Source organism: Grampus griseus (assembly GCF_964374135.1).
Source record: "Grampus griseus genome assembly, chromosome: 8".
Lineage (NCBI taxonomy): Eukaryota > Metazoa > Chordata > Mammalia > Artiodactyla > Delphinidae > Grampus > Grampus griseus.
The window spans coordinates 78,388,352-78,414,888 of record NC_139002.1 but is presented as its reverse complement, the minus strand read 5'-3'; the positions used below and the strand labels follow the sequence as shown (position 1 = coordinate 78,414,888).

The window sequence follows — 26,537 nt, the reverse complement described above, 5'->3', positions numbered from 1 at the left end:
GTATTCCTATGTACAGTCCCAATGTCAAAGGTTCCCACAGCCACTGATTTGTTTTAATAATACATTTGTTTTCAAAATATACAAATTGGGGTTCATTAGTTCTACATGGCTATTTTACTTTCATCAAATCCTCATTTTAAAATGTATATTATCTGCTTGCATATTTGTATTTTGGACCTCTCTTCCCATCCCACATCCCATTACCCAATTTCATACCAAAAATCACACTGAGCATTTCAAACAGCTTGATTTATAGCTTGAAGTAATTCCAGCTGACAACCATAGGGGTGTGTCTATAGAATGCCAAAAATCTAATCAATTGTGTCAGAAATTTAGTCATTCTTCCTTGATATTTTGTCTACATCATACTAAACATATTTAAAGAATTTTGTTAATTGACTAAACCCCTGACGGAATTGCCTTGATATTATTTAGACATGGTTCTAAATAGTAATGAGAATAGCAATGAACACACTCAAATAAATAATATATTCGGATCAGTACAGATTCCAACCTTGAGGAGAGTGGCTCCAATTAACCAGCATGGACCAAAATCTTTATGATATGGTTTCAATTTGGATTCTAAGAATGCTGAGGATCCACATTTAATCATTCTCCAGCTGATTTAAAAAACAAGATCATGGAAGTACTGGATACCCAAATGAACCAGAAGAATTAAATGTTATATTGCATTTGAGTTCAAAAAAGACCAATTTAGACTGGGCAATTTACTGATGACAATGATGATGTATGACTGTGGATATCCTTTTTTTTTTTTTTTTTGCGGTATGCGGGCCGCTCACTGTTGTGGCCTCTCCCGTTGCGGAGCACAGGCTCCGGACGTGCAGGCTCAGCGGCCATGGCTCACGGGCCTAGCCACTCCGCAGCATGTGGGATCTTCCCGGACCGGGGCACGAACCCGCGTCCCCTGCATCGGCAGGCAGACTCTCAACCACTGTGCCACCAGGGAAGCCTGGATATCCATTTTAATTAGGTTATTGCTTAAGGATCATAATTGGCCTGGAATCTTTTGGAAAATTTGTAGACTACTATATAAAGGTACATAAAATTGTGAAAAAGTTGCATGCTTTAAAAACTTAGTATTTCCATCAAGCTTGTGGTCTAAAAAGAGTATGAAGACAATAGCAAATGGATGTTTTTTAACACAGTTTCTTGGTATTTACAGTCATTTTTTTTCTCTATTTGCCTTCCCTTCAGTGCTGGTCAATTGTTTTCCCGGGTTTTTTTCCTCTTCACATTCAGTACAAGGAGGCACCATCACATTCTGTCAAACAATATGGAAAAGACAATCAGGAGAGTCAAAATAAAAATGTTGAATGTAAAAATTAACATCCTAACAGAATAACTCATGTACCTCAACAAATATCTTACAGAAGACCATGCCAGGCAGAAAATAAGTGTAAATATGTTAACACTTCTACTTCTTGAAAGCACATAAAATATTTTCCACAAAAGGCAATATTTCAATAACTATTTTGAGAAAACTTTGGTCAAACCATTCAACTCTGATGAATCTAACCCCCAAATTAAAAATGTGTTAAGTAAAATGAATCCTAATAATTGCTATGATGTAATACGTTTGGTCAAATATAGAACAGTCCAGATAGAAGTTCAGAATTAAGCTCCTGAGTTGTTTCTTTGTTACTTGTTTTTGTGGGGGATATGTACTTCTTTCTTCTCTGCTTTCTCAAGTCTTCTTTTTATCTTCTTTGTCCTATAAAGAATATATGTATAATTTTTGTTCTCTGTTTACTTTTGTTTTGCTTCTTGGTTGCTGGGGAGGGGTGAGAACCCTCCCTTGCCCTTGTTCTTCTAGGACCTCAGCAAATCAAACCAAAAGCTTAGTGGCAGGCACAGTGGTCATGGAAAGGTCCAGAGGCAATAGGTGAAAGATGTGTCTTGTATTAGGTAATACAGCATCCCTGCTTTAGCTAAAGCAAGAGAGAAAATCATGGAACTCAATAGCTTCAAAAAGTGCTTTCTGACAATCAAAACAAACAAACAAACCAAACCAAATACCTGTGGGACAGGTTCTGATTCTGCAGTGTCATTGCTTGCAGGATTTTCTTTGTGCTTCATTGAACAGGTCGTGCTCCCCTGTAAAAGCTGCGATTGAAAATAGGTCAATGAAGTTAAATTACATGAAGGGAGGGAATAGAAAATCTCCTTTGAAATCTTCCCATTGAAAACTTCCTTCACTTTGAGACAAACTGAAAGGTCAAGCTAGGGACAAATTTATCACAACATTAGTGGGATCCCAGGGAATGGGCAAGCATTCATAGTCCATTTGGGAATCTCAGTGATGCTTATGACAGTCGGCTGCTACAACAAAGGCTCAATTACAATGGAAAGTTCTTTCTTTGCAAAAATTTTTAAAAAGGAAAGAGTTACAAAACTACTATGTTCTATATCCGTGATGTGTCTAGACTCTAGGATCTAAATATGTCCATGGTCTTTATGCCTGCCGGACATCAATATTGCAAGCCAGGAAACAACTTAAACAATATGATCGTTGTAAAAAATTAATAAACTGGAATCACAATTAAATAGAGTCAGGAGACCAGAAGGGGGCGCTCTCACACCTTGCAGCAATAGCAGAGACCAACAAGACGAAGAAAGACCCCTCTTCTTTCCTGGCAACAACTCAGCCCATGCAAAGCCATGAACTCTTTGTTTACTGTAGCCCTTCCAACTTTCTTTTCCCCTCTAGGAAAGAATTCTTTTTCCTTTGCCTTGTGGGCACTTGTACCTTGCTCACCATGGTTGCAGACCCAAAATTGTTAATTCTCTGCTGATCCCAAAACAAACCCATCATTGCTGAAGAAATGTCTGCCAGTCTACTTGTTTTCGGTCAACATCATCAATCTATCTAGCAAAAAACTTCAACATCTTAAAAAAGATATTTCTGGGAAGAAGATCATATATTTTACTAACCAGAAAATCTCATCTTATTAGCCTCAATCGTCTTTAAGAAAATGAATTACTGGCAGCATATTCCAGTTGCCCTTCATTTTTCATTTTAACCAAGGTTAAAATATTGAATTTTCCTTCCCGCCATCCCTCCCTTTCTTTCTTCCTTCTTCCTTAGTCTGCCTTGCCTCCCTCCTCCTTGCCTTGCTGCCTCTCATTCTCCCTTCATCTCTTCCTTTTATTTTCATCTTTTTTATTTTCAACACATTTTAAAGTAACTAAAAATTGTTTAATGTAAGAATATGTACTTTTTTTAGTGATTTTTCTGTAATCCTTTCCCTGTATAAAACGTATAAAATGGAGACTGGGAGTTTAAGAGTTCATGGCCACTGTGTAGCTCTAACCTTGAACAAGTCAGTTTCTTTCTTTGAGGTCAAACAAGGAGGATACCTAAGCTGGCTTTGAACTCTAACTTTCCATAAATTCTAGGAGTGGATGATAACTAAAGAAGTTGCATATGAGATTTAACCTACTCCCAATTCAAATCTGAGAGCAAAGTCATTTGCACATGCTCCCGATTCTTGCTCTACATGGCTCTTAATTGAACACTCATGTTACTTTACCCTTCTGTGTCTGTGTAATATGCTCTTTCCCTCCACCTTCATAAAAGTCTCTCTTCACTGGGAGATCCTGAAGACCAGCTACTTGTTCCCTCCCTAGCACATTTTCACCACTAGGTAGGCTCATTACACTCTCCTGCGCTAAAGGTACAATGCATTAGAAACATTAGCACACTTAATGTTTTTATATATATATGCATGTCTGGCTCTTTGATATATTGTAAGTGACTCTTTGATATATTGTAAGTTCCTTGAAGATAGAGGCTACATGTATCAGACCTATGTCCCAGCTAGATGCTTATTAGATAGCAAGTGGTCAATATCTAATCACTTAATAAATGAATAAAACAAACATTGGCTATGAAAATATTTCAGTCCTTTAGAATTTTCATAAATGCCTGAGTTTTTCATATGAGATTTATATTTGATAAAAGCTCCAAAATGGTTGCACATAGCCCCTTCTTCAAAATAAGCCTATAGTATAGTGGAAAAGTAAGATTATAACTATAATAATAGAAATCAGTAGTGAAAACCTTGAGTGCCTTAGTCCAGAGAATTTTAGGCATCTACACAGAGGAATCTTCTATACTACCTAAGAATTTTTTTTCTTTTTATGTTGTACGGGTTTGAGTTAGGCCTAGAAACTAAAATTTCCCTGGAATATTATAATTGTTTTGTTTTTACTGTAATAATACAACTGACCTTTGTTTTTGTTATACTTGCTTTTGGCCTTGGGGAAAAAAACCTAAAATAAATGTACTAAATCAAGCTCAGAATGCAGAAAGTAACCTGCAGAGTGTAAGGTTTCCCAATATATATTTTGGAATAATGGAGTTCATAAATCACATAAGTTTGGAGAAAAAGTTTATTTGAACATTAAACAGTGGTATTTAAGGTAGTTCTTCTCAGAGCCTTTAACACACAATTTCTTAAAGCTTTCCTCTTGAATGATCTGCTCGCATAATCATATAAGGTGCTTGTTAAAAAATAATACTCCTGGGTGATAATTCAGTCCTACGAATATAGGGCTTGCATTTTTAATCAGCAATCCAGCAATTCAAATGCACAGTGAAATTTGAAATCCACTTCTTTGTAGTGTACAAATGCATTATAAATCTCTTAGGAGATATGATATAACCATTTGCCAAATCTATTTGACCCCCAAACCGTTTTTTGTGTATGAATTATTACTTGAGGTCATTGTCATGAGAAAGATACCATGGGATTTATGGTGGAGTATGTTCTTTCATTAATGGAAGCACAGCTGACTATTTGAGACAAGTCTTTGATCATGTGAACAATGAATACTTATTAAATTTCAACAATAAAGAAAATATTACATGGCTGGAAGACAGCTCCAACCTTTTTTGATATTTTGATCTTATAATGAACACAACCTTTAAATTTATTTTTTGTGTGCCTCACAGGCATTGTGGAAACTTCATGAGATGGGGTTCATAAAATTCCTAGTGTTTCTCAGAAAGGCAACAGATATAAGCACTCCTGAAGGTACACGCCTTCAAAACACTCTCTCAATTAGATAAAATTCAACCTGATGAGTATAGTGCCTATTTCTAGAAACTCAAGTAATAAAATATGAAGAATGATCAGGAAAGTCTGCACAGATTCAGCTACTTCAGTATGCAGCTCACCTATTAATTATACAGGTGACCTACAGAGGACCACAGCTGGGTCTGTAAATTATGAAATGGGATGAGCCATGAACGTATCTTTATTAAAGTGATTACATGCTCTTTCTCACATATACATCTTCCCCAGCACCACCAGAATAACCAGTTTGTTTCTGTGCTTTGGGCAACAAACTACCATCTGACAAAATGTTATATTATGGCCACAAAGGTAGGCAAAGTAACAAAAATTTAGATGAGACAAGCCCTTTTAATTATTTACCCCTGTAGGAAAAAATACATAATCCTACCATGGTGGGGCAGACTCTAATACTGGGGTTTCCTTGATAATTATCTGGAGTCACGTGCAAATGAATTTGAGTCCCAACTCCATCTCCCACTATCTCTAATAATGAACATTGAGGTTCCAAACTTTGGTATTTTACAGAAGAATAAAATTAAACACCAGTGACAAACAAATTTCGACATTAGAACAAATAAACCAACAAGCAAAACACACTGCTATTTTTCAACAATATTTCAGAAAAGAAATAACATTTTAATACTAAAATTATATAAAGGATCCAATGTCAAAAGAAATTGTTTTTGAGAGGCAGAGAGAGAGAGAGAGAAAGAGAGAGAGATTGGTTCATGGAAAATCCGCTAATATTTTGTTATTTTAATATTAAATGTCTATTTTCTACATTCCTATACTGTTGAAAACTTCATGACAGGGCAGTACTTGCCCTGCTTGGAATGATGGTAGGAAATACCAATTTAACCTCAATTTTCCCTCATTTGTAAAATGGGGATAATTCAAAATTTTGACATCAAGTGACATGATACAATGTAGGTAACTCAGCTAGGTAAATGGAGGAAAGAGCCCATCTCAGGTTAGAATTGCTTTAGCCCTTATTAGCTGTATACACTTGGGAAAGTTACTTCATCTTAAGGAGGTTCTGACTCCTTATCTGTAGGGTAGGCAAAATGATCCCTACCTGACAGGATTTTTGGAAGATTTAGATTAAATAAAACTATAGAATGGTTCCTAAAGGACTATTTTGCACATATTAGGGGCTCCTCTTATGACCTTTCTCTAAAACTTTAAAACTGAAAATACTTAATGCATAACTGGGCAACCTGAACTTTTACCAAGAAAAAATATCTCTGACAGTTAAAAAGTCCAACTCATTCTTCATATTTAATTAATATCTGGGACAAGCTGGAGGCTAAAAACAAGCATGATTTTCAGAATACTGTAAAGGAGAAAAAATGGAATTAAGTACCAAGATTTTTTGAAACATAAACACATTTTGGCTAAATTTTTCTCTCATGTTAGTCTTGTGTATGAAATGAGTTTTTTAATATTTATTACAGAATGATACTTTAGTACTGTTTTTTTGTTGTTTGTTTGTTTTTTTGCTGTATGTGGGCCTCTCACTGTTGTGGCCTCTCCTGTTTCGGAGCACAGGCTCCGGACACGCAGGCTCAGCGGCTATGGCTCACAGGCTCAGCCGCTCCACGGTACGTGGGATCCTCCCGGACCAGGGCAGGAACCCGTGTCCCCTGCGTCGGCAGGCGGACTCTCAACCACTGCGCCACCAGGGAAGCCCTTTAGTACTGTTTTAATATTAAAAAGGGCAGAAACTAGAAAAGAAGTTCAACGATTAAAAATCTAATGCTGAATCAAAGTGATGGCTCTGAATTCAGTTAACAGAGGAATAGAGGAGTGGGAGGGAGACAAGGTCTGACACTGATGCTCCCTAACCAGGCTCCTCTAGGCAAGTCACATTACCTCTGAACCATAATTCTTCATCCTTCACACAAAATAGTTAAAATTTTGAAACATGAAGCCCTGTCTAACTTCATAGTTTTATTCATTTATTTAGTTTTAATTAATTAATGTATTTATTTATTTATTTTTGGCTGCGTTGGGTCTTTGTTGCTGAGTGCAGGCTTTCTCTAGTCGCAGTGAGCTGGGGGCTACACATCGTTGCACTGCATGGGCTTCTCATAGCGGTTGCTTCTCTTGTTACGGAGCACTGGCTCTAGGTACGCAGGCTTCAGTAGCTGTGACACGTGGGCTCAGTAGTTGTGGCTCACAGGTTCTAGAGCAACAGGCTCAGTAGTTGTGGTGCACGGGCTTAGTTGCTCCGCGGCATGTGGGATCTTCCCAGACCAGGGCTTGAACCCGTGTCCCCTGCATTGGCAGGCAGATTCTTAACCACTGTGCCACTGTGGCACATAATTTTAGATATTCATAATTTCATAATTTTAGATATTTTGGAAAAAGTAACTTCATAATTTCATAACTTATGAAACTTCATAATTTTAGATATTTTGGAAAAATATTTACAAGCATCTGTTAAGATGAGTATTTTGTTTGGTGCTGAAGGAAATGTCAATACTTTCATAGTCTCTGTCCTCAAATTGCTTATCATCTAATGCAGAATGAGAACTTTATACAAATAATCAACATGCAAGATGGACTGTGATACAGGACAAAATATGTGTATAAACCAAGTACTATGGGGACCCAGAGGTGAAAATCATTATGTCTCAGGGGAGGTAGGAGGGGTCAAAGAGTTATTGACCAATTTAACCTTTGTATTTGCACATCACTGTTTGGCAAATTTCCTTATAATAATTATTAACATGCTTACTGGGTTATTTGTATTTTCCAAATTATAAGTTAATCATTATTCTTATGGTTTCTATATGATTCCTGATAAGAAATAATAATTAAGTTAACATTTTGCATGCTTTAAATTAAGATGTTATAGGGCTTCCCTGGTGGCACAGTGGTTGAGAGTCCGCCTGCCAATGCAGGGGACACGGGTTCGTGCCCCAGTCTGGGAAGATTCCACATGCCGCGGAGCAACTAGGCCCGTGAGCCATGGCCTCTGAGCCTGTGCGTCCGGAGCCTGTGCTCCGTAACGGAAGAGGCCACAACAGTGAGAGGCCCCGTGAACCGCAAAAAAAAAAAAAAAAGAAAATTAAGATGTTATAGGAGGGTAAACATGGAAATTTATTATCTAATGTAAAAAGCAGAAATTTATTCTAAAGCCCTTACGAAACTATCTATACTTCCCATGTAATCTGGAGGCATGCCTTTTCCTTCTTAAAAAAAAACAAAACCACAGTAGCACAATGAAGAATGCCTTGTATGAAGCCAACCTTTTCAGATGGTCTGATGGAATGTAGCCCAGAATGACAATGGTATATGGTCTCTCAGCCCAATTACAGCAGGGCATGACTTGCCTAGGAAATTTTGTTAAGCTAATGTCTTCCAATGGCTCATCAGGGCATCAAGTGCCACAGAGTGAATATTGGATATAATTGCAAACTAGGACTTTTTAAATCTCTGCCAAAATTGTTTTAGCATGAAAATGCTGGCATAATTTTCTACTCACAGCTCTAGATTTACTTCCTGCACATTTTCTCCTCTCATTTCCCTGGACAGTGCTTTGCTGTTGAATAAACTCCCTTTGGTCAGGGACTTGTAAGCAGGTGTGATGGCAAGAATCTGAGCGAGGGGTGCTTCCAATGCTAAACATAAGCCGTTGCTGCCTTTCGGTTCCTCAGCACATTAAGAAAAGTTAAGTGTGTGCTACCTAGAGGAGTCAGAAACGCTGTAAAGCACATCTACATTGAATAGTAAGTCTCAATCCCTATGTGGAAATTAAAATAAAATGTTCAATGTCTTTAATTCTTGATATGCTATTAAACAATATGAGGCACGTTTGCAAACTGCAGGAAAATGGGATGAAGCAGGTACATCCTTTGCTTTCTCCCTGTGACTCCAAAATTACCATTGACGCAAAGCTGCTTTCAAAGGTTTTTTTTTTTTTTTTTTTTTTTTTTTTTTTTGCGGTACGCGGGCCTCTCACTGTTGTGGCCTATCCCATCGCGGAGCACAGGCTCCGGACGCGCAGGCTCAGGGGCTATGGTTCACGGGCCCAGCCACTCCGCGGCATGTGGGATCTTCCCGGACCGGGGCACGAACCCATGTCCCCTGCATCGGCAGGCAGACTCTCAACCACTGCGCCACCAGGGAAGCCCTCAAAGGAATTTAAACATTTCCAAAACCGATAGTCCAATACGCTGTTAAGCTTTTGGTAATCCATTTCAAGTTTTCTATGTCTACTAAGAAAAGGGTCAAGAAATCCAGTGGCGATTTTCCTAGGTGACCCTGCCTGGCTGCATAGGGCAGGAAGTGGAACAAACCCACAAAGCTATCTAAGAATATGCATGGTCTCTAATTCCAAGTTTAGGACCTTGTGCATACAAGATATTGAGACCTTGAGTATGAAAATTGCAGAGCAGCTTTTTTAGACTGAACTAATAAGGACATCCATGATAAAACTGAACACTGTATTTATTATCTATGATATACAATCATCATGATAAACCTGTAAGAAATCAACATTAAAGTTTCTCAAAATATTTAACAGGAAATATTGACGGAAGAAAATCTAGCTGGGTTTATTCAAATGATACACATTCTTGGGCTCTGTCCCAGATCTACTGACGAATAATTGGTGGGAGTGGAGCCTTACCACAAGCAGTTTTACAGGCTGACCTGATGAGTCATAGGCAGGCAAAAGTTTGAAAATCACTGACGTCTATTTTATAGAAAAGGGATCTGAATAACAAAAGCACTTGCCATACTGACGTGTTAGGAAACAGCAAAGTGGTAAATTCCAGGCTTTCTCTACCATGTTATTTAGTCTAGGGTATGATCAACAGGAATGAAAATGAATCACCTTTGCTATTTATTTACTAAGCGATTGCATGTGTTACCATCAGCACTCAGTGAGGTTGCTGATGATTATAGAATCCTGCAATACAATGGGATGATCCCATGATAGTTCTTTTCCTCTACTCTAATGCTTCATTTCCTGACTACGTTCCAGAATGGTTGTTTTTCATTATTCAGTCATATAATATACTATATTCTCTTTTCTAGGCTAATTCTATTTTCAGATGCTTTTCACTGAGTTCACTTTTATTTTTGACTGAAATATTCTTCTCCTTATAGTTGTTTCCACCAGTTGCATCTGTTTCTGTCCTGGAGAGTAAAAGTGAATAAGACTAGATTTTTTTAATGATGGCCGTTCTAACTGGTATGAGGTGATACCTCATTGTAGTTTTGATTTGCATTTCTCTAATAATTAGCTGTGTTGAGCATTTTTCATGTGTCCGTTGGCCATCTGTATGTCTTCTTTGGAGAAATGTCTACTTAGGTCTTCTGCCCATTTTTCAATTGGGATGTTCGTTTGTTTGTTTTTGTTATTGAGTTATATGACTTGTTGGTACACTTTGGAAAATAAGCCCCTGTTGATTGCATCGTTTGCAAATGTTTTCTCCCAGTCAGGAGGTTGTCTTTTTGTTTTGTTTATGATTTCCTTTGCTGTACAAAAGCCTGTAAGTTTGATTAGGTCACATTTGTTTATTTTTACTTTTATTTCTATTGTCTTGGGAGACTGACCTAAGAAAATATTGGTACAATTTATGTCAGAGAATGTTTTGCCTATGTTCTCTTCTAAGAGTTTTATGGTGTCATGTTTTGTATGTAAGTCTTTAAGCCATTTTTGAGTTTATTTTTGCATGTGGTGTGAGGGTGTGTTCTAACGTCATTGATTTACATGCAGCTGTCCAGCTTTCCCAGCACCACTTGTTGAAGAGACTGTCTTTTCTCCTGTATTTTCTTGCCTCCTTTGTAGAAGATTAATTGACTGTAGGTGTGTGGGTTTATTTCTGAGCTCTCTATTCTGTTCCATTGATCCAAATGTCTGTTTTTGTGCCAATGCCATGCTGTTTTGATTACAGTACCTTTGTAGCATTGTCTGAAGTCTGGGAGGGTTATACAGCCTTATTTATAATATCCAAGACATGGAAACAACCTAAGTTTCTAGGTGAATAAAGTATTATATATAGAGGAATATATATGTATATGAATATTATTCAGACATAAAAAAGGAAGGAAATCCTGCCATTTGTGACAACATGGATAAACACTGAGGGGATTATGCTAAGTGAAATAAATCAGGAAAAAAAGACAAATAACATTATCTCACTTACATATATGAAATCAAACAAAATAAAATAAACCCATAGAAACAGAGCAGATGGGTAGTTGTCGGGGGCATGTGGGGGGATTGGGAAAGTAGGTGAAGGTGGTCAAAGGGTATAAACTTCCAATTATAAGATGGATAAGTTCTGGGAATATAAGGTACACCTTAGTGACTATAGTTAACAATACTGTATTGTATATTTGAAAGTTGCTGAGAGAGTAGATTTTAAATGTTCTCACCACACACACACAAATTAACTGTGTAAGAAGATGGATGTGTTAACTAACCTTATTATGGTTATCATTTCACAATATATAGATATAGAATATCACTACTTTGTGTACCTTAACCTTACATAGTGTAATGTGTCAATTATATTTTAATAAACTGGGAAAGAATTAGAAGTATTATAAAAGCAAGAAAAATACACAGTCTGAGGAGATAAAAAAGCAATAAAGCCAGATTCAGAAATGGCAAATGTTTTGGAAGTATCAGACTGGGAGTTTAAAAATAACTGTGGCTGATATGCTAAGGGCTCTAAGGGGAAAAGTGGACAAAATGCATGAACAAATGGGTAATATAAGCAGAAAATGGAAAAAATCTAAGGATCAAATGGAAATGCTAAAAATAAAGCAAAAAAAACACTAACAGAAATGAAGACTGCCTTTGATGAGCTCATCAATATTCTGGACATTGCCCACTGAAAAAATTCAGTGAACTTGAAGACAGGTTGATAGAAAGGTACCAAACAGATGCAAAGATAAAAGGGTTTAAACAATGGACAGAATGTCCAGAATTGTAAAACAATTAGAAAACCTGCAATGTAGAGGTAATGGAAATACTAGAAGGATAAGAAAATAACAGAGAACATATTTGAAGTAAGAATGGTGAGAGTTCCCCAAAGGTAATGACAGAACTCAATCACAAATCCTGGAAGATTAGAAAAACAAAATTACATCTAGGCATGTCATCAAACTGCAGAAAACCACAGAGACATATTGAAAGAATCAAAAAGTGAAAACTTAACTACAGAGAAATAAGGATAGGAATTACTTCAGACTTCTACTTAAAAACAATTTAAGCAAGAAAAGATTGAAGAGAAATATTTAGTGTTAAAAAATTGAAATATTATCCAGTAAAATTATCCTTCAAAAGTGAAGAAAAAATAAAGATCTCAGAAAAACAAAAACTGAGGGAATTTGTCACCAGTATACCTGCCTTTCAAGAAAAGTTAAAAGTTCTTCAGACAGGAGGAAATGATATAGTTCAGAAACCCTGATCTACAAAAAGAGAGGAAGAGTGTTCTAGAAGGAATAAGTGGACGTAAAATAATGTTTTTATTTATCTTGTTCTTAACTGATGAAATGAATAACAGTCTGTTCAAAATGACAATAGCAACAATGTATTTGGTAATTACAGCTTATGGTTAAGTGAAATGAATGACAGCAATGTTATAATAGAGGAACTGGAAATACTCTCTATATACTCTCTGTATAAGGTTCTTTCACAACCCATGAAAGATGTGATAAATCCAAAACAGTTACAAATTATGGCAGACATCAATCCAACTATATAAATATTCACTTTAAATATGAAGGGTCTAAATATATCAATAAAAGACAGGGATTGTAAGAGGGGATAAGAGAAGAGCACACAACTAGATGTTGTATATAAGAAATCAACTTTAAATATAAGAACACAGATTGATTAAAAGTTAAGGGACTCAGAAAGATATTCCATGCTAATATTAATCAAAAGAAAGTTGGAGTAGCCATATTAATTTAGGCAAAGCCAACTTCAGACCAAGAAAAATACCAGGGATAAAGAGGGACATTTGTATAATAATACAGGGGCCAATTCTACAAAAAATATAACAATTCTTAACATGATTGCACCTAACAACAGAATGTCAAGATACATGAGTCAAAAACTGATAGAACGGCAAGGAGAAATAGACCAAACAACTATTACAGATTAAGGCTTCAACACTCTCTGTCAATAGTGGACATATCAAGCAGGGAGAAAACCTCTAAGAATATAGTTGATCTGAACAACACTGCAGATAAAGTGGATCTAATTGACATTTATGGAATACTTCATCAGACAAGAGGGGAATACACATTCTTCTCAAAGTCACATGGAACATTTACCAAGATAGACTGCATTCTGGGCCATAAAATACATTTGAACAAATGTAGAGTATGCCATCAGACTGCAATGGAACTAAACTAGAAATAAATTACAGAAAGACGGCTGATTGCTATATGGAACTCTCTGAGCTATTGCTCAATTACTCTGTAAATCTAAAACTGTACTAAAAAAACTTAATTACTTTTTAAAAGACACCATTAAGAAAATGAAAAGATAAGAAACATATGGAGAGAAATGTTTTCAAATCATATATTTGGTAAAGGATTTATATCCAGAATATATAAGGAATCTTACTACTCAACACTGAGAAGACAAACAACCCAGCAGAGCATGGGGAAACTATTTGAATAGAAATTTCACCAAAGAAAATATGTGACTTGCTAATAAGTATATACAAATATGCTCAAATTATTAACCATTGGGGAATTAACAATTAAGCCTGCATGAACTCTCAATTATTAGTTATTGGCTTTATTCAGGTCCCTATTTTATCTTACTTTTATTATTTAAAAAAATTTCTCATTTAGTAGTTTCTACATTTTTGAATTTCATAGAGCAGAAAAAGACATTTAAAAAAAAAGAAATGGGAATAAATTTGCCAACTATTAATTTTGTCAAGTAAGGGCACTAAAGTAAAAATTTAACTCAACAACTACCGTCTACTTTCTCTCTGTAAAAAACTAAGTAACACTGATTGATCTCTGATTAAAGAAAAAAGTCTTTTATAAAAAACCTGATGTCAATATTTCAAAACACACAAAATATAAATATGGAAAAATGATTGTATTAGGTTATCCAGGGAAACAGAACTAATAGAATATATACATAGATATTTAAGAGGAGATTTTTTTATGGGAATTTGCTCATGTGATTATGGAAGATGAGACATGCCATGATATGCCCTCTGTAAGCTGGAGAACCAGGAAAGCTGGTGGCATAATTCAGTCCAAATCCAAAGGGCTGCGAATCAGGGGAGCTGATGGTGTAACTCCCAACCCGAGGCCAAAGGCCTGAGAACGGGGGTGGGTGGCCTGCTGGTGTTAAGTCCCGGAGTTGGAAGGCCCCAGAAGCAAGAGTTCTGATATCTGAGGGCAGAAGAAGGTATACATCCCAGCTCAAAGAGAGAGAGAATTTGTACTTCCTCAATCTTTTCATTCTATTTGGGCCTTCATGGGATTAGATGACGCCTGCCATATTTATGAGGGAAGATCTTTTCTTAGTCAACTGATTCAAATGCTAATCTCTTCTGGAAACACCCTGTCAGACATACTCAGAAAAAATGTTTTACCAGCTCTCTGGGCATCCCTTAGCTCAGTCATTTTGACACATGAATTTAATCATCACAAATCTACCTCTTATCAACTTGGCACATTTATGCATCTTTTAACCATACTCAATCTCCAAATAAAGATGATAAGACTATACTTCTGCCTAACATGATAAAACTATCCTTCCTACAACAGAAAATGCACCAATCCCTTTATCAGAAGAGGAGGTAAATTTACTTTGTTTTTTCTTTATGAAATTATGTTTTGATATCTTATTTGGATACTCGATTAAAGCAACCCAAACTGGAGCTTGAGTCTCCAGTTCGTTAGAGTCAAGTTGAAGCTATTTTCACATTGCTGTATTGAAATGGAAGCAATGCATTTCATGCTATTTAACACAAATCAGAATATTTTGGGTGAATTTAGACAAGCTGAGTAACAGCAGTTCTCATAGATCCAAAGATCCTCCCACATTTTCCTGTAAGGTGGAGGAAGTCATCAGAATTATTCTCTTATTATTGGGGAATGCTAGAAAGGAACTATAGAGCTCTCCATGCTTAAGGTTAATTACACTCTGAGAACTATAGCTTGGGGAGATAATGGTCCACTAGCTCTCTCAAGGGAAGGCTTAGTTATGGATAAAATCACTCATCAGCTTCCTGATCAATTTCACAGTCCTACATCAGTGCTTCTCTTATATATGGTTGCACAATAAACAAAGGGTTCTGGGATGGACCCCCCTCTACCTACTAGCAAAAGTCACATCATACTACCATTACAGAGCCTTATTTAGGCATTGATGTCTTTAAATGCAAATATAACAGTCTGAGAAGCAGAAACTCTATTACTAAACAACACTCTAAAGGGATTATATCTTATCTAAACCAATGTTTTTCAAATTAAGAATCACCTGGGTTGGGAAGAGTGTTGTCAAATCCACGTTAAAAAATGTTTACCCTTAGTCCTATTTATTTAGAACTTACTGAAGAATTTCTCAAAATCTTAATTTTTAAAAACTCCTCACATGATTTTAATAAACGTGTACATATGAAACACATTTTTTAGTGAAACTGGCCTGCATATTAGAATCACCTGGAGAAGTTAAAAAATAAATACAACTAATGTCTAGACTCCACATACCAAGATGCTGAGTCAATTTTTTTTTTTTAAATTTATTTTCATTGGATTATAGTTGCTTTACAATGTTGTGTTAGTTTCTACTGTAGAGCAAAGTGAATCAGCTATACGTATACATATATCCTCTCTTTTTTGGATTTCCTTCCCATTCAGGTCAGCACAGAGCACTGAGTATAGAGTTCCCTGGGCTATATGGTAGGTTCTCAATAGTTCTCTATTTTATACATAGTATTAATAGTTTATATATGTCAACCCCAATCTCCCAATTCATCCCAACCCCCTTCCCCCCTTGGTAACCATACGTTTGTTCTCTACTTCTGTGTCTCTATTTCTGCTTTGCAAATAAGATCATCTTTATCATTTTTCTACATTCTACATATGTGTGTTAACATGCGATATTTGTTTTTCTCTTTCTGACTTAACTTCACTCTGTATGACATTCTCTAGGTCCATCCACGTCTCTACAAAGAACCTAATTTCGTTCCTTTTTATGGCTGAGTAATACTCCACTGTATATATGTACCACATTTTCCTTATCTGTTCCTCTCCTGATGGACATTTAAGTTGCTTCCATGTCCTGGCTATTGTAAACAGTGCTGCAATGAACACTGAGGTGCATGTGTCTTTTTGAATTATGGTTTTCTCTGGCTATATGCCCAGTAGTGGGATTGCTGGGTCATATGGTAGTTCTATTTTTAGTTTTTTTTTTAGAAGATGTTGTGGGTAGGAGATTATTAATTAATTAATTTATTTTTGCTGTGTTGCGTCTTCATTTCTGTGCGAGGGCTTTCTCTAGTTGTGGCAAGTGGGGGCCACTGTTCATCGCGGTGTGTGGGCCTCTCACTATCGCGGCCTCTCTTGTTGTGGAGCACAGGCTCCAGACACGCAGGCTCAGTAGTTGTGGCTCACGGGCCTAGTTGCTCCGCGGCATGTGGGATCTTCCCGGACCAGGGCTCAAACCCATGTACCCTGCATTAGCAGGCGGATTCTCAACCACTGCACCAACAGGGAAGCCCTATTTTTAGTTTTTTAAGGAACCTCTGTACTGTTCTCTATAGTGGCTGTATCAATTTACATTCCCACCAACAGTGCAAGAGGGTTCCTTTTTCTCCACACCCTCTCCAGCATTTACTGTTTGTAGATTTTTTGATGATGGCCATTCTAACCAGTGTGAGGTGATACCTCATTGTAGTTTCGATTTGCATTTCTCTAATTAGTGATGTTGGCATCCTTTCATGTGTTTGTTGGCAATCTGTATATCTTCTTTGGAGAAATGTCTATTTAGGTCTTCTGCCCATTTTTTGATTGGGTCATCTGTTTTTTTGATGTTGAGCTACATGAGCTGTTTGTATATTTTGGAGATTAATCCTTTGTCAGTTGCTTCGTTTGCAAATATTTTCTCCCATTCTGAGGGTTGTCTTTTCCTCTTGTTTATGGTTTCCTTTGCTGTGCAAAGGCTTTTAAGTTTAATTAGGTTCCATTTGTTTATTTTTGTTTTTATTTTCATTTCTCTAGGAGGAGGGTCAAAAAAGATCTTGCTGTGATTTATGTCAAGGAGTGTTCTATGTTTTCCTCTAAGAGTTTTATAGTGTCTGGTCTTACATTTAGGTCTTTAATCCATTTTTAGTTTATTTTTGTGTGTGGTGTTAGGGAGTGTTCTAATTTCTTTCTTTTTGAGTCAGTTTTTCTGAGATTGGTCCTGGTCATCAGTATTTTATAAAAACCCTCCATGTGATACTACAGTGAGGACAGGGATAACAACTACTGATGTAGAATTGGAAAACTGATGTTCACAGCAACCTCATTAATTCCTACTGCTTACACCTGGTTTATCTCATTCACTTATATTACTCTCTTGGCCTTTAAATGTAACTGAGTCTACAGGCTATAAATACTGAGCACTCTCTGCACTAGAAAGTGTAGCTGCTTGGAAGTAGAGATTTCAAAGACTAAAATCTAGGGAACTGAAATCAGGTTAGAGAGAGAGTGTTCATGCTGGTACAGGTGGAAGCTGCTTTTTGAAGGGACCCAGATTGGGGCCTCCACCAAGGTAGTAGATGCTTATGGGACTTACTGAAGGGAGAGGAGCAGCTAGTGACAAGGAAGGACAACAAAAGTCGAAAGAGAGTGGAACAAACAAACAACAAAAAAAGAATTTATGCTTCTCTCTTTTTTTGCGATACGCGGGCCTCTCACTGTTGTGGCCTCTCCCGTTGTGGAGCACAGGCTCCGGACGCGCAGGTTCAGCGGCCATGGCTCACGGGCCCAGCCGCTCCGCGGCATGTGGGATCTTCCCAGACTGGGGCACGAACCCGTGTCCCTTGCATCGGCAGGCATACTCTTAACCACTGTGCCACCAGGGAAGTCCTATGCCTCTCTCTTGACAAGAAAAGTAGACCAAAATATTGCTTTGGGAAATCTTAGCAAAACGTATAGAACTTTTCAGGTTTGCCTTCAGTGGGACTATTTTGTTTGTTTGTTAAGTTTGATGAAGTCCTGGTTCTTTGTCCTTTCATATGTTTTGGCCACCTCATGGCGTGAATGATTTGCTCAAGGCACTGATACACCAGTAAGGGCAGGAAAAAAGCAACTGAATTCCTCCTAATCCAAGGGCTCAAAGCAGGACATTGAAGGATCAAGCCTGAGCATTACCCGTAAGGGTGCAGGCCAGAAGCTTCCAAAATTCTTCTTTATTTTTAATATTTTAAAATTGAGATATAATTGACATGTAACATTGTATTAGTTTTAGGTATATAACGTAATGATTTGATATACGTATATACTGCAAAATGATTTTTTGGTAGTTTTAGGAAAGTATATCAAGAAACAAGGGCACTCTCCTTAAAATTAACCCAATGGTCTTATCATTTAACTGGACATAAACATTTGAAAATATTAACTATATCCCTAATTCAAACCAAACTCCTTAGCTTGGGAATCCAGTGCCCCTCCCACTTAAGTCCCAAATTATCTTCTTAGGCAACATCCCACCATTTTCTGTATGCTACTCTCTCCTCATATTATTCAGATTTTTTTTCTTTTTTTTTTTTTTGCGGTACACAGGCCTCTCACTGTTGTGGTCTCTCCCGTTGCAGAGCACAGGCTCCGGACGCGCAGGCCCAGCGGCCATGGCTCATGGGCCCAGCCGCTCCGCGGCATGTGGGATCCTCCCGGACCAGGGCACGAACCCACGTCCCCTGCACCAGCAGGTGGACTCTCAACCACTGAGCCACCAGGGAAGCCCCCTCTATTTAGATGTTTTCTTGTCTCTGCACATTCACTCACACTGTCAGAGACCTATCTGTTCTTCAAACTACAGCAAAAATGTTCCTTCCTGCCCCAAACCTTCTTGACTTCTTCCTTCCTTGGAAGTAAATTGCAGAATATTTTATTTCTACTTGTCACTAACCTTATATTCTAAATTGTATGGTTTTGGAACATGTTTCAATATACAAAGATGTGAAGGTCAAATTGTTGAGAAATTTATATTTCTAAATTTACTTTGGCAGTCAATAGAGGAAAAAGAGATAGACTTGTTTAACGTATGTTTCTATTCTGCCTTATTTCCTTTGCTGTCACCTGATATCTTTTCCATCATGAAGAGTTTCAGCAGATACTTTACATTTTGTCAACTAGATTGAAGCCTAGCTTTGAATCTATTAAATACAGCTGTTGTCATTTGCTGTTCCTCAAGCCCAGACATGATAGATCTGTTATCACGTCAAAGTTCCAGAACTAAAATTTCATTTCACTTATTACAAGTGAAAGCACAGAGTACAAGTTCCATATTTCCTATTGTCATTTGAAGGGTAAAAATCTCCCTTCCTCTAATGTAATGTCTCTATAATGCAAGGTTGATTTGCTTTTTGGGAAGAATATTATTGAATCACATTCTTTGTTTGGAATTCTGTTTGTTTGTGTTTTTTTTTTTTTTTTTTTTTTGCGGTACGCAGGCCTCTCACTGTTGTGGCCTCTCCTGTTGCGGAGCACAGGCTCCGGACGCGCAGGCTCAGCGGCCATGGCTCACGGGCCCAGCCACTCCGCGGCATGTGGGATCTTCCCAGACCGGGGCACAAACCCATGTCTCATGCATCGGCAGGTGGACTCTCAACCACTGCGCCACCAGGGAAGTCCTGTTTGTGTTTGTTTTTAATATTTTAATAGCTTTCTGTCATGTGATTGTGGGAATGACCCCCTTACCCCTCTAGCAATTCAAGTTCATAGTACCCCTAATTGTCTGATTACATTTCCTAGTGGAACACCTACATGATTCATATCTATCTGCATTTCAAATTTAAAAGTACACTGTTTAGATAGTAGATATTACATATAAATAGAAAGTTTCATGGTGGCATAAACTAGGGTTGTTAAAACGCTTATGTCCTTGTTTTCATGTTGAATGTTTTTAAAAACATTTTAAATAAATCTTACAATTTGAGTATCGCATTCAGGGGTACTCAGATATTCTTCCTTTGTAGTCTCAACTTGAGAGCTCTCATGGGCTTCAGAAGTGGTTTGTTGATCCTTGAGAGAGAAAGAGAGAGAACATTTAAAAAAGAGAGAAATAGATTCAACAGAGAGATCCTAGGACTATTGTAAAACATGATACAATGGCAACATCACACTCAAAGAAAAAGAATAAAATGAAAATTTATATATATCAGAGACCTTAAACACTGCACCTTAAATATTAACTGTGAAATTAAATAATTTCTATTCAATTTTATATTAGTGCTGTCCAATGGGATTATTTTCCCACTGGAAATATTTATTTCTTGCATAATAAGCTTTTATTTTAAGTATCCTGGTTCCTCAAAAACACAGGAATCCTATCGTTTCTCTTTATTTTAAACCCCAGTATATCTGGGAAATAATAAGCACACATCTTGTTTTTTTAATAGGAAATAAGATGTTTTCTAACATCTCACTGTAATTTACAAAAGAGAATTATATTCACTCCAATGCTTCACTAACCAAGTACTGTTTTATATCTCCAGAAACCCTAAATATTATTATAAATTTCTCTGTGCTACTTTCTACACAGAAATGCCAATGCACACGATCCAAGTTAGGTCTTTGGAACCTTCATTCTTGAAATTAAATACTGACTAGATTAAAAAGAGGCCTTAAATAGGCACATTAGTTCCAGTAGGGTGACTTGTCCAAGTTGTTTCCACAATGAGACACTTCTTATGGTTCACATTCCCAGTCTTCTGAAGCACCCTCTGGTTCTGCCCATTCCCAGCATTGTTACTTCTGTCTTCTCCTGGATAGTATGAGCTCCTGATGTTCTATCATTAAAGCTCCTTCATTTAATTTGGTAAGGGTCAATGTTGATAGCTTGTAATCACAGAGACTTGAATGATACTGGGAGTCAATCAATAAAATAAAACTGACAGGGCTTCCTTGGTGGCACAGTGGTTGAGGGTCCACCTGCCAATGCAGGGGACGCGGGTTCGTGTCCTGGTCCGGGAGGATCCCGCATGCAGCGGAGTGGCTAGGCCCGTGAGCCATGGCCGCTGGGCCTGCGCGTCTGGAGCCTGTGCTTCACAACGGGAGAGGCCACAACAGTGAGAGAGGCCCGCGTACCACAAAAAAATAAAACTGACAGTACAAAATAAGGGCTGAGATAGAGGTTTGCCATTGAAACCAACAGGAGGGAAACCTAACCCAGCTAGGTAAGCTGTAAAAAATAACACCAGGTTCACCAATGATGGAGATTACATTTTAGAGTAGGTATTCAATATTTTCCTTAAAATATAAATATGCCCATATTGATAAATGTTAATGTGTGCTTAATTATATTTTCTTATGCAAATATTGTGTATTTATGAAAATGCTCCCAGATTTTGGTGGTGAGACTTAGGTAAGAAATATGTGCAGAATAAAAGGTTTTATCTGTTTATCTATCATCTATCTGTCTATCTATCTATCTATCTATCATCTATCTACCTATCATCTATCTATTTTTGTAGGCCTTTGCTATTTTGGACAAAATATAAAAGGGACTTCATTTACAATTAAGTTCAGAAAGAGCAGGGGGAAAAGAATGACAGTGCAACTTTACTCCTCCATAAGTTTCCCAAAGGCTACCCTAGTGCTCATATATTAAAAAACTGGGGTGCCTGGTTTGTCAATTTCTACATCTATTTATGAAAGTTATCTCAACTCTGCTTCAGGAAAAAAAATTACATATATTAATTACTTTTAACAACTGGAGGAAATTATACATCACTTCACCAATGTGAGCAACAATGCATGAAAAGTTAAATTACTTTAAATACAAAACCTTAGTATTTAATTGCAGAACTGGTTGCATTAAGCGTAATACATGCAATCCTTAATGTAGGCATTTGCTATCAGTGAAATGGCTCCTTTTATTTTATTTTATTTTTTATTTATTTATTTTTGGCTGCGTTGGGTCTTCATTGCTGGGTGTGGGCTTTCGCTAGTTGTGGCGAGCGGGGGCTACTCTTCCTTGCAGTGTGCGGGCTTCGCCTTGCGGTGGCTTCTCTTGCTGCTGAGCACAGGCTCCAAGCACACGGGCTTCAGCAGTTGTGACTCTCGGGTTCTAGAGTAAAGGCTCAGTAGTTGTGGCACCTGGGCTTAGCTGCTCTATGGCATGTGGGATCTTCTCAGATCAGGACTTGAACCCGTGTCCCCTGCATTGGCAGGTGGATTGTTAACCACTGCGCCACCAGGGAAGCCCCAATGGCTCCTTTTAGAAAGAAGCCTTATTGAGTCTGATGAATTAACAAAGAATGGGAACTGATTTTGGGAACGATAATATTTTGGAGTTAAAGAAATGTGAATTCTGGTTCTGGATTAGCACATAAATAAATAAGAGCCTTAGACAACGTATACAATTTTGAAGGGCCTCAGTTTTCTGCTGCCCTGCTAAATTAGGTCAAGAACACCTAAATTGCAGTATGTTTTTTGTTGTTTTTTTTTTATTTGTTTGTTTGTTGTTTAGGTAAAGGTAAAACGGAGAGAGTTCTAAAACAAAATGTGGTTTGTGAGAATTAAAAATAGTACATGAACATGCTTCAAGGAGAAACTTTCAAAAGTGGAAAAATAAGTTATGTCAAGTAGTTGATGGATTTGACCTCCAGATTGAGGAGTTTAGACTCTATCCACTAAGGAACGGAGAATTTAGGTGGTATATAAACAATAATACTTAACACCTTGACAACCTTAGACAGAATTACTTATAGGGTTGGTGCTTGTTAACTTCAGTCATTGCCACACAATTCAGTTAACTTTGTGTACATACATACACACACATTTTTATGTACTATAAAATAACACCTATGGAGATTGAGAAGAAAAAGTTTTCATGGGTATTTCTAAACTTAATTTCTAAATAACACAGTTGGTAATGAATTATGAAGTAAATGTAATGTAAATAATAGCAAATGTTGTTTATTCAAGAGAATTATTCTAAATTAATCATGAGAAATAGAATAGTGTTTCCAAAGTGTTTTGAATATGAATACTGCTCTACTAAACTGAATTACTGATTACTTGACAAGTAATAAATGTCTATTAATATTTCAAAATGACACAAATCTTTGTTTATATCAGAAAGAATCATTTAACAATAATTTATTTTCTGAATAATTTCCAAAGAATAATCAGTAAATATGTTGCTTATGCCCTGTGGTATTGCTGACAACTTTCAAATCCTAGAATAAGTCAGGAACCTGGTTATCACATATATGGATGTATGTGGCCCATATGCACAAGGAGGACAATTTGAAAATGGGTTGGAAGAGTGCATGGATATGGTATGATTAAAATTTGGAAAAAGGAAGTTAATTTAGGTGGGAGTAAATGAGTAAAGTGACTGTTCAAAAGGGTCTGGAGCCTTGATCACATGCTTGCTGCAGTTCACAGATGGCTGCTAACACAGGTGGAAGCTACAAATACCCTCAAACCTTATGAGGCTATAAATATTATTCTACAAAACCACATTCCAAGATGTGAAACTCTGAAGTCATTTTTAAGAAGGTAAAGTATGTGACACCAAAATATACCATTCTGCTCACATTTCTTCCTCTGACAGTAGCCTCAAGAAACCTCAGAAATCAGGCCTCCTTAATGTCAGCTTCAAAGGTACGCCTGATAAAACTTTAAGCTCAATAACTTGTTGGGTAATCATTTGCTCCACAGTCATTTATCACCTACTCTATCGGTTAGTGGAAGGCGTGAATGAGGAAGGAAGGAGGACATAAAAATGAACAAACAGGATCTCTGTCTTTACAGAATCTATTATTATGGTGGAGTATAAAACAGATTTTTATCTAAATGTCACTTGTATGTTGAAAAAAATGGAAAAATTCAGAAATAAGGAGATACATGGATCAACTGCAGTATATATCTACAAGGAAATAATGTATAAAATAATTCAAATGAATTTTGCAATGAATTTTAAAGAAATGCATTACATCACTCATAAAATGTTAACCAACTGTGTCACCTTCCCTGAACAACTTAATATCTCTGTTCTTCAGTTTATTCATATGAAAAATGAGGCTAATCCTGTATGATGGTGGATCCATGTCATGATACAACTTTCAGAACAAATAGAATTTATAATACCAAGACTAAACCCTAATGAACACTGTGGACTTTGGGTGATTAAGATGTATTAATGTAGGTTCATCAGCTGTAACAAATGCACCACTCTGGTGAGGGATGTTAATAATGGAGGAGGCTGTGGGTGTTAGGAGAGGGGATATGTGGGGACTTATACTTTCTGCTTAAATTTGCTGTGAACCTAAAACTGCTCTGAAAAACAAAGTCTATTTAAAATCAAAAAAAAAAAAATTATAGTATTGAATTATAACCTAAAATCTAAAATAAATACCCACGAGTCCATGCTGATATAAATAAATGATTGAATCAATAAATAGAAGGACAAATAAATAGAAAGGACAAATATTTTATTACAGAAGAATTCTCAGTAACATATTAGACACTCTCCTCTTCAGTAGGTGGAGAATAGGCTTCCCTTGAGAATAGGCTGAAATTAGTGATTCACTTCCAAAGAATAAGGTATGGAAAAGGACAAATACTAGCATTGTGGAGAAATCTGGCAGGCACCATCTTAACCAAGTGATGAGGGTTAACATCACCAATAATGTCATATATCCCTGGTATGATGATAAGAACACCGTGCCTCTGTGGTATTATTCACAAAAATCCATAACCCCCGTCTAAGTACAAAAACACATCAGACAGACACACACTGGGGGACATTCTATAAAATATCTGACCACTAGTCCTCAAAAGTGTCAAGGACATGAAATACAAGGAATGAAAAGCTGTCAGACAAGAGGAGACTGAGACATGATGACTGAATGCAATGTGTTGCCCTGAATTGGATCCTGAAACAGAACAAGACGTTAGTAGAAAAGCTGGTGAAACCCAAGTTAGGTCTGTAGTTTGGTAACAGTATTATACCATTGCCAGTTTCTTAGTTTTGATAAATACGTCACAGCTGTGTTTAGATGTTAACATTAAGGGATGTAAAGGATATACAGGAACTCTCTGTACTATTTTCTTAATGTTTTTCTAAGTTTATAGTTATTTCAAAAGAAAAAAAATATTTTAATGAGGATAATAAAAAGTCTTCCTTCTAGAGACCTGTGAGGATTAAATAAGTTCATATGGGTATAGCACAACTCAATAAAAATGCCAGCTACTATTAGTATTATTACTATTAACATTATTTGCTAAAATTGTCCATGACAAATATGCATTAATTTCATAATAAAATAATATATTATTATGAATGATTATTGTTGGGTGACCTTATGTCTATGAGCATATAAATACGCCAAAGTATTGATACCATACATATGTTCAAAATAGGAGTTTATCTCAAAGCACAAGCAAATGGCTAAAAGTGAAAGAAAATAAAAACCTAGGAAATCAGGCATAGTCTTATTGAATGTTTTTTCACATATTTTAAATTGGAAAATTAAAACATTTTATCTATTTTGTGCCAAAGAAATATTAAGCATGTGGAGAAGCTAGAGGAGGTCTGTTTTGAACATCGTGGCAGTAAAAACTTAATGAAACTAAGGTCATGTTTCTGATTGTCTCAGTAGTGACGTAATACAAGTTGGAATTTTACTGGGCCGTTGCTGGCCTTCAGCAGCATCAGCAGGAGGGATGAGGAAGAAGTGGGGGCTGACACTTCAGGGAGATACAGGGGCACCTTCTCAGTTGTGAAGAATGGCTCTAGGGCTTCCCTGGTGGCGCAGTGGTTGAGAGTCCGCCTGCCGATGAGGGGGACACGGGTTCGTGCCCCGGTCTGGGAAGATCCCACATGCCGCGGAGCGGCTGGGCCCGTGAGCCATGGCCGCTGAGCCTGCGCGTCCGGAGCCTGTGCTCCACAACGGGAGAGGCCGCAACAGTGAGAGGCCCGTGTACCGCAAAAAAAAAAAAAAAAAAAAAAAGAATGGCTCTAGATGGGGGTCCAATGTTTATAATGTCAGATTTGTGTGACAATTTTAGGCATCGCTGGGTAACTGTGTGGGGAGGTTGGTAGGAAGGGGTTTACATCAGTCAGATGAAACAGTATTACTGGGAGCAGGTAATAATGAAAGCACCATTATCATTACACAGTCTTATTCAGGTCAGGGACTCAAGGAGACGTAGGGAATAGGAGGATATTGTTTTTTGCCCAAGTGAGAGACCTGGGAAACGTCCATCAGG

At 37.2% G+C, this 26,537-nt stretch overlaps 1 protein-coding gene across 1 annotated transcript in view; it reads right to left on the bottom strand.

Moving 5' to 3' along the window:
* Positions 1-903: 903 nt before the first annotated feature.
* Positions 904-26,537, bottom strand: part of LUZP2 (leucine zipper protein 2) — a 444,380-nt gene continuing 418,746 nt past the window's right edge. Inside the window, exons 10-12 of the mRNA XM_082660248.1 lie at positions 20,244-20,336; positions 2,041-2,127; positions 904-1,285 (exon numbers count right to left, since the gene is read on the bottom strand). Coding sequence (XP_082516374.1) covers positions 1,187-1,285; positions 2,041-2,127; positions 20,244-20,336 — 279 coding nt within the window. The 3' untranslated portion in view covers positions 904-1,186. The remainder of the gene's footprint in view (positions 1,286-2,040; positions 2,128-20,243; positions 20,337-26,537) is intronic.